Here is a 9268-nt window from a genome sequence, read left to right on the forward strand (position 1 = left end):
GAAACAACTCGACGGCACTTAACAACAACAACTAACTGACTTATGACCTTGAGCGGGGCAGCAGGGAATGAAGAAGAACCCAGAAGAGCCACGCAAGATGGCGTGGCATATCTCTAACACTATGTCCTCCTTCAAGCTGTGCAACCCCTCCCTCCCTCTCCTTTTCCAAATCAACCCAACACTGTTTGCATTGACTAAATTCTCTCTAAACCACACTTATTCTTAATTATGTTCAAGGATCACAGGGGATGCAGAAAAGAAGGCTGTGCCTGGACTTGATGAGGGAGATAAGAGGAGAATGCACGGGGGTGCACAGAATGGAGACCCCAGCTCCTCATGGCCTGTCTCCCCCTGAGTCCGCTCCAGGACTGACACTGTCAAACAGAGGCTGACAGTATGCAGCTCTCCGAAGAGCACCAGCTGACTCCTCACGAGGGCGCCGAGGGCCGAAGCCTGAGGCCTGAGCCAGGGCCCGTGGCTTCAGGCCTGGCACCCGGCCCAGCCTTTCTTTAGTCCTAGTAAGGAACACAGACGGCTGCCACGGTCCCGGCTTCCGGGGGAGGCCTGGGTGGGGCCAGGACCTCGTGGTTAATGGGTGCTCGCAACCCACAGAGCTGGCCACACCCTGGCCCCTCCCAGGGAGCGAGCGGCCTCACCTACCAAGCTCCAAACCCTGAATGATCTTGCATCCCCTCATCCATCTTCTCTGGGTCCCCCCAAGCGCAGCCTGTTGGCTCCAGGCCCCCTTCCCACCAACTCTTGGACCTAGCTCATCCCCAAACTATTTCCCATTGGCCTCCTCCAATCCCTGCCACAGCACAATTTTTGGTGTGGGGAGGGATGGAGGAGGAGAATAGGGGGTGGAGCTTGAATCCTGGGGGTGTGACTAAAAAGGGGATAGGGAGCCTATCTGATTGGTCACCTGTGCTCCAGAACTAGCTTCAAAATTCCATTGACTCCGCCTCTGGTGGCCCCTATCCCTGTTCTGACTTCCAATTGGCCGAGCTTCCAGGGGGCGGGACTCACCAGTGTCTGGTCTAGTTAAAAGGGTGGGAGCGGCCCGGGACCCATCTCTCCTCTCGGTGGAGTCTTCAGACAGCTGGTGCAGCGGTCCCACGCCCTCAGCCATGGCCTGTGTGAGTGTGGGGGCCCCCACCCCAATGCCCAGGGAATGAGATGGGGCAGACAAACAGCGGGGAGCAAGGGGCAGGTCAGCAGCAGGATTCTAGTGCAGTGTGTGTGTGTGACTCCAAGCAAGTGCCTTCTCATTTCTGGGCCCCAGTGGCCACATCTGTGATATGGGGGTGGGCGCCATGGTCCCCAAAGGCCTTCTGGGGCTTAAGAATGTTCTGGATTCCTCCGGGGTCAGACAGCACGGTTATTTCTGCCAAGGTCTGACACTCTGCAGCTCTCTGAGAAGTGAGAGTGGAAGGGTGTGGCCAGCTGGGGAGGCAAGAGATGGCCCATTCCTGACGTTCAGACCACTGTCCTTTTCCCCTCCTCCACCTCAGAGAGCCTCCTGTCCCCTCCCCCCCTGCAGCTGTCTCCAGTCACCAGGCCAGGGTAGAGTCGGCCTCTGCTCGAGAGCTCTGGAAAGTTGGAGCCAGCAACACAGACAGGCCGTCCCAGAGGGAGCCTGTGTGGGGCTAAGGGATATGATGGTGGTTCTGTCTCTGATGGTCAAGTGGGGCTGGGGGAATTCTTGGCCCCCCCGCCACCCCAAGCTGGGAGGTGGAAGATGGTAAGGAAGCCAGAATGAGGAATCTCTGCAAGGCCCCAGGGAAAGGGTTCACGTTCCTGGCAGCAAGAACCACCCAGCCATGGGCGCCAGGAGGTGGCATGCCTGGTGGGACAGCAGCTCCACCCAGCCTCAGATGCTTTCTGCCATGTTAACCCCACCCTCCTGGGCTGCAGACCTGGGCCTTGTTTGTACCTCCCTCCATAGAGGGTCCTGGCTGTGCTCCTGGGGGTCTCCCACGGGGCCCTGATGGGGATGGCAGAGATCCCCCAGCCCCTGGCCATGGCTTCTACGTAGGGAGACAGACCCTACCTTTGAAACTGCTACCAACACGCAGGTGACCTTGGGCAGGTGGTCGCCCACCCGGAGCCTGGTTTCACCCCTTGTTAGATGAGAAGGTGGGAAAGCACTGTGCTCCCCTGACACTCTGGATCCAACCCTGTCCTGAACCTCAAAAGGTTCCGGACCCTGTTATCCAGAAACTCACCCTATGACAGATAACAGACCCTGTCGGTCCTAGGGACTTCCCCAGGGCCATACAGGTTCCCCGACTTCCCAGCTACTCAACTGGCCTGGTCAGAGGATGCAGGTTGGGGGACGATTCCCAGCTCCCACCCACACCCCCACCCTGGCCACTGCGGGAGCCCAGGCCCGCGTCCTCTAACCGACCGGGGCGGGGTCTTTTCTGCGCAGGGTCTGGTCGCCAGCAACCTGAATCTCAAAGCCGGGGAGTGCCTTCGAGTACGGGGCGAGGTGGCCCCGGACGCCAAGAGGTGAGGGGCCGAAGGCGGGGTGGCGGCGCAGGGGCGCAGGGGCGCAGGGGAGCGGCAGAGGGCCAGCCCGGGGTGTGTGGTAGGGGCGTGGCCGCCGCGGCTCCGCCCCGCCTCTGGGAGGGGAGGGGCTTAAGGCGGCCGCCTGCCCGGGCAGCGCTGTCTGCGTGAGTCACTTCCTCCGCGGGGTCTGGGCGCCCCCACCATTGTCGTTCCCCCCTCCGCCCCCTTAAACTAAACCAGCTGCGGCCTCGTCGTCTACCTCGGCTTGGCCCCTTCCCCTGGGTGGGCGGGGCTGGAGCTGGGGGTGGCAAGGAGAGGCACCCCCACTGCCCTTCCTCTGCAGGCCCTCCTTCCTGCCTTAAGTCATTCATTCTCTGTCTTTCCTTCCTCGGCCCTTTGTGCGATCTTGGACTAGTCAACCAACCTCACTGGGTTTCAGTTTGTTTATCGTAAAACAAGGGGAGGTTGTCAGCTGAAAGGATGCTGAGGATCTCAGTGAGGACTCCGACCACGATTCTGTGGCCATCACCTCCTGTATACAGTCTTGTCTAATTCTTACCAAACCCTGAGATGTAGGTATTTTCCTTATCTCTGGTGGCATAGTGCCTAAGGCACTTGACTGCTAACCAGAAGGCTGGCGGTTCAAACCCACCAGCCACTCCTCAGAAGGAAGGTTGGGCAATCTACTTCCATAGTGATACTGCTTCAGAAACCCAAGGAGGGGTCGCTATGAGTCGGGTCCAACTCGAGGGCACATAACAACCACCACCACTCAGCAAAAGTGTTCTTCCTTGTTCATTCGTCCCACAATTATTGAGTGCCTCCTGTGTGTCCCCTACCATATGTGGGTACCAGAGATACAGACATATGCAAGGCAGACAGGATATTTGTGTGTGTGTGTCCCCCACAGATGTCACCATTTGGAGGGACTCTCCGCTCTTGAACACAGGGGCTGGGACACAGACTAGTGTCTGTGAGAGTCTTGGGTTGTCAGCACAGCAAGAACCTTAGAGATCTTTCTTGGCTGCCCTCATTCTACAGACGAGGAAACTGAGACCCAGAGAGGGGCAGACACTTGCTCCAGGTTACACAGCAAGTAGGTAGCGGAACTAGAGTCCAGTTTTCTTGCCTCTCAGTGCAGTGAGTTGTCCCAGACAGGTGCCCTAATGGTGCACAGGTGGCCTAGACACTGGGGCCTTCAATCCCACCCCTTGCCCCCAGCTTCGTGCTGAACCTGGGCAAAGACAACAACAACCTGTGCCTGCACTTCAACCCTCGCTTCGATGCTCACGGGGACGTCAACACCATCGTGTGCAACAGCAAGGACGGCGGGGCCTGGGGTGCTGAGCAGCGGGAGTCGGCCTTCCCCTTCCAGCCTGGCAGTGTCGTGGAGGTGGCTGGGGCAGTGAATGGGCTGGGATGGGGGAGCTGGGTTGAGAAGCTTTGCCTCTCTGTTCCCTCACGGTGTGACCCCTGCTGAGTGTAATCCTCTGTGGCCTCACCCACAAAGCCGGGCTGTTGTCAGAGCTGCATGGAGGAGAGGGTAGGCTGTGGGCGTGGCCTTGGCCGCAGCACCAAGGCTCCTGCTGCAGGGTCCAGCCCAGGCCCAGCTCACTGCCCTTCCCCACCTGCCAGGTGTGTGTCTCCTTCGACCAGACTGACCTGACCGTCACGCTGCCAGATGGGCACACATTCAAGTTCCCCAACCGCCTCAACCTGGAGGCCATCAACTTCCTGGAGGCCAGTGGTGACTTCAAGATCAAGTGTGTGGCCTTTGAGTGAAGCCAGCCAATCCACGGTTCCCAATAAAGGCTGCTGCCTTTCATCTCCTTGAACCTGCCTCATGTATGTTTTTTTTCTCTGTGTGTGGGTCCTTCTGCTCCCCACGCTTGCCCCTTTCTGCACTTCCATTCAGTTCCTTGAATGCCTCCTAAATGTCGCGTCCCCTCTCCTGGTCCCCTAGGCCAGGGAGCTCTGATGGCATAGTGCCTAAGGCATTTGACTGCTAACCAGAGAGCTGGCGGTTGAAACCCACCAGCCACTCCTCGGAACGAAGACTGGGCAATTACTTCTGTAGTGATACCACCTTGGAAACCCAAGGAGGGGTCACTATGAGCTGGATCCGACTTGATGGCATTGAGTTTTTGGTCCCCCAGGCCAACAGAGTCCAGTACACAGTAGGAGACTCCAGGACAACTGCATAAGACCCAAGCCCTGCCCTCAAACTGCCCCAGAGGGCCCCCTACACAGTAGGTGCTCAAAAGATGTTGAATAAATGACACCAGGGGAAAGACGCAAGGGCAGATCCATTTGCGCCAGGGGGAGAGGGAACCACAGGGGAAAAGAGATCTGGAGTCAGATAACAGGGACTGCCAGCTGTGTGGCTTTCTGCATGTTAACTGACCTCTCTGAGCATCAGTTTATTCCTCATATAAGGGAATAAACCCTCATAGGTTGTTGGGAAGATTAAATGAGATGTTGCATGAAAGAGGCCAAGTTCAGTGCCAGCCAGGTGGTCATCACTCGGGCTTCAATGCTGCACTTGAGATGTTTGTACCCAAAGTCAAAGGGGGAGGAAATGGGCTCTGAGTGATGAAATGACCCCCTAGCCTGGATACCAGGAGCTCTAGTAGCATAGTGCCTAAGACACTTGACTGCTAACTAGAAGGCTGGTGGTTCAAACCCACCAGCCACTCCTCAGAAGGAAAGTTGGGCAATCTACTTCCGCAGTGATACCGCCTCAGAAACCCAAGGAGGGGTCGCTATGAGTCGGGTCCAACTCAAGAGCACATAACAACAGACTGAATACCAGGCCCAGCTGAGCCTTAGGCAGGCAGGAGGCGGTGGTGGAGAGAGGGCAGGCAGGCATCCTAGCCTCGTGCCTCCCAGCCCACAGACCCGCCTTTGCTGGGATATAAGGGCAACCAGGGTGCCAGTCTGGAAGCTGCTGGCTCGTGGCCAAGGGCTGGTCCCCCACTGCCACGGGCCTCCATTTCCCCAGCTCAACAGTGGCCCACTGCTGGCCTCGGTTTCTATGGGAGAAGGAGCAGGAGTGGGGGGGACGCCTGCACCAGCACCTGCAGAGAATCAAGAGGTAGAACTGGGCCGACATGAACCCAGCCTCTGGGCTCCAAGACGCCTTTGCTGCACACAGCCTCTTCCTTGGGGAGCAAAAGGGTGTGGGAAACTCACTCAGCCTCGGATGAGGTCCTGCATGAGCCTGACCTCTCCTAGGTTTCCAAAGAGGAAACCAAGACCAGCCTTGGTTCTGCCAAGACCAGCTCAGTTTCCCTTACCTTGGAGGGTAATGTTTAACCCAGCCCATGAGAAGTGATGGGCCCTGAGAGGATGGCTGGGGCACCCTACACACCTACTACCTGCACCCAGTGACCCCTCATGGTTGCAGTGGGATCTTCCCAGAGCCCTAGCAACCTGGGAAAAAGCCATGGGAACTGGGCCAACATTCTGGAAGACTTTGAATCAGAACCTCGTTGGGCTCCCCCAAACCCCAAGGCACAGTCTTCTGAAGTGTGGTGGGGGGGGCTTGGCAAATGTCCCTCCCTGTGGCAGCAGCACCAGCCGAGGGACCATCAGTGGGGTTTTCCTACCTCCTGGCCTCAGTTTCCTCATCTGTAAAATGGGAGTCCTTATTTGCACTGGGCCCTTTTGGATGAGCAATTCCCATCTCAGCGCATCTCCTGGAGTCTGGGGAGGGGGCGAGTCTCTAGCAGGGGCCTAAGAAGGATGATGCCACAAGCCTGGCTCCTGCTAGCCACACCCAGTCTCCAGGCTCTCCTGGGAAGCCCAAGTGGCCACCAGAGAGAAGCAACTTTGGAACCAGTGATGAACGGGCGCCCTCTGCTGGACACCGGAGGAAGTGCCAATTTGGCCTCTTTTCTCTGGCCTCCGGAGTCTACCCGCACAGATTCTCCCTACACTGGCTGAACACTCACTGTGTAGCAGAACTGGGACTACAACAAGCAGAGGAGAGCCCTGGACTAGACAAGGAGGAGGTCACTGGGTGTAGAGGAAGAAGACTGGGCTCCGTTGCTGCGTGCCCTTGGACCAGTTATTCAACCTCTCTGAACCTGTTTCCTCATCTGTCAAATAGGGTTATTACTAGTATCTAACCCATGAGATGATCGTGAGGACTAACTGAGACATGTGTATATGTGGTGGCTGGAACCTAGTAAAAAAAACAAACAAAACCAAACTCACTGCCATCGAGTTGATTCTAAACCCCTTTGGGTTTTTGAGGCAGTAAGTTTATGGAAGTAGATTGTCCAGTCCTCCTTCTGCAGAGTAGCTGGTGGGTTTGAACCGCCAACCTTCTCGTTAGCAGTTAAATGCCTTAGGCACTATGCCACCAGAGCTCCTGGCACCTAGTAGAGGCTCTGCAAATGTTGGTTCCCTTTACTCCTTTTAAGACAATGTGTCCCAAGATCCTATCTATGGGCACAAGTGATTTAAGAAGAGGTTTATCCTTAGACTGCCTGGCTCCACCCTCACCACCTGCTCTTCTCGCCTGTGTGACCCTGGGCAATCGACTGCACCTCTCTGAGCCTTGGTTACTTCCTCAGTAAAATAGGGATCATACCTCAAAAAGAGATAACCCTCCAAAAAGTTAGATAAATGGTAGCTGCTATTGTTATTCTTTATACTCATTGTCTTAATGATCTAGTGCTATTGTAATAGAAATACCACAAGGGGGTGGCATTAACAAGCAGAAATTTATTTTCTCACAGTTTAGAAGTCTGAATTCAGGGCACAGGCTCTGGAGAAAGGCTTTCTCTCTCTGTCGGCTCTGGGGGAAGGTCCCTGTCTCTTTTCAGCCTCAATTTCCTGGTTCCTTGGAGACCTCACGTGGAGTGTCTCTTCCCCAACCCTGTTCTTCTGCTGTTTGCTTAGTCTGCTTTCATAGCTTAAAAAAGAGATCGATTTTAAGACACATCCTACACTAACACCGCCTCATTAACATAACAAAGAAAACCTATTCCCAAACGGGATTATAACCACAGGTGCAAAACCAAAATCTGTTGCCATGGAGTTGATTCTGACTCCCAGTGACCCTGTAGGACAAAGCAGACTTCCCCATAGGGTTTCCAAGGCTGAAATCTTTATGGGAGCAGACTGCCACGTCTTTCTCCCACTGAGCGGTTGCTGGGTTTGAACACTTGACCTGTCCAACCACAGGTATAAGGGTTAGGGGTTGTTGTTGTTGTTTGCTGTCGAGTTGGCCCCAACTCATAGCGACCCCTCCTTGGGTTTCCAAGGCAGTATCACTACGGAAGTAGGATTACCCAACCTTCCTTCCGAGGAGTGGCTGGTAAGTTTGAACTGCCAGCCTTCTGGTGAGCAGTCAAGTGCCTTAGGCACTATGCTACCAGAGCTCCTAAGAGGGCATAATTCAGTCCATAACACTCATTATTTTCATTGTTGTCTCTATTAAGAGAACAGACTCTCTCTCAGCAAATGTAAAAATAATGCTAACTCCAAAAGATGTTTTTTTTTTTTTTTAGGCCATAAACTGCAGTAAACGGCCATCAAGTTTTGGGATCTCTGGGCCGTCCCTGCCATGGGGCAGGGTTGCCAGACCTCGTCTCCTTTCTCATTGTGAGGGTATTGGAAACTCCCCAGAAGGAGTCACCGGCCGGGAGTGGGTGACTTCCATCTGCACAGACAGCCTTCTCAGGTGAGGCGTCCCCGAGCCTTGCGTCCCCGAGCTCCGTGTCCCTGAGCCATGCATGGGCCAGCAGCTCACGCTGGGTTGGACAGTGAGAGCCGGCAGCACAGAACTCCCCACACTAGGCTGCGTCCACACGGCTGTTTCCTGACACGCTGCCTGTCTCCGGGCCAGACTGGAAGCTCCGAGAAGGCAGAGCCATGCCGTGTTCAGGACTCAGGTACCACCTCTTACAAACTGAGCGACTTTCGTCAAGTCACTTCTCCTCTCTGAGCCTCCTTTTCCTCATCTGTAAAATGGGGATGGTGGTAGCGCCAGCCTGCTAGGGAGGATTTCCTGTGGTAATCCAGGTGAGGCCTCAGGAACGTTCCTCAGTACAGAGGGAGTTGAAACGAATGAAAGGTGAAGAAGGGGCCCAGGAAGGGCGTGGTAAGAAAAGCAAAACGCGACGCAATGCAACCACTGCCCTGGAGTCAGACCCAACTCATAGCGACCCCTCCTTGGGTTTCCGAGGCGGTATCTCTACGGAAGTAGGATTACCCAACCTTCCTTCCGAGGAGTGGCTGGTGGGTTTGAGCCGCCAGCCTTCTGGTTAGCAGTCAAGTGCCTTAGGCACCACTCCACCAGCAGGTTTATGATTTACCACACTGGGTGCCAGACCCTTTAGTTTTAATCTGCTGCTAGTGTGAGGGGGGTAAGCAGAGCAGGTGGCGGCACTGAGACCCGCTGCCCATACCCTCCACAGCCCCCAGAGGTCCTGTGACGGCTAACTCGGAGGAGGCAGCCCGGCTGCAGGAGGTGGCCCTTCAGACACCCTCAGGGGCGGCACAGCAGCCACAGTGACAGGTCACCCAGAGGGAGGAGCCCAAGAGCAGCATTAGGGCACAGCCACTAGGGGGCAGAGGAGGTTGGGCAGAGGAGCCGTTATCATGCGCCACTGAAGCCTCAACCATTAAGGCAGCCCCCTCCTGTGGCCTGGGCCATGGCAGGGGGAAGGCAGGACCCACAAAGTTTTGAAGCTAACTTCCTTTCAGCATGTAACTTGGAATCTTCACAGAGGAATTGGGAATGAAG

The 9268-nt window shown here is 55.7% G+C and overlaps 1 protein-coding gene across 1 annotated transcript; it reads left to right on the top strand.

Annotated features, from left to right (window-relative positions):
- Positions 1-1127: 1127 nt before the first annotated feature.
- Positions 1128-4293, top strand: LGALS1 (galectin 1). Its single transcript, XM_007941651.2, has 4 exons — positions 1128-1136; positions 2432-2511; positions 3733-3904; positions 4147-4293. The coding sequence occupies exons 1-4, from the start codon at positions 1128-1130 to the stop codon at positions 4291-4293; spliced, it is 408 nt and encodes a 135-aa protein (XP_007939842.1).
- Positions 4294-9268: the final 4975 nt, after the last annotated feature.

This window comes from Orycteropus afer, unplaced genomic scaffold (assembly GCF_000298275.1).
Source record: "Orycteropus afer afer isolate SDZICR_OR568_19922 unplaced genomic scaffold, OryAfe1.0 scaffold00083, whole genome shotgun sequence".
NCBI lineage: Eukaryota > Metazoa > Chordata > Mammalia > Tubulidentata > Orycteropodidae > Orycteropus > Orycteropus afer.

Bases quoted from the DNA above. Each gene is read 5' to 3' on its own strand.
- LGALS1 (XM_007941651.2), top strand. The intron at 2,512-3,732 runs GTGAGGGGCCGA...CCTTGCCCCCAG, and splicing joins GTGGCCCCGGACGCCAAGAG to CTTCGTGCTGAACCTGGGCA. The intron at 3,905-4,146 runs GTGGCTGGGGCA...CCCACCTGCCAG, and splicing joins AGCCTGGCAGTGTCGTGGAG to GTGTGTGTCTCCTTCGACCA.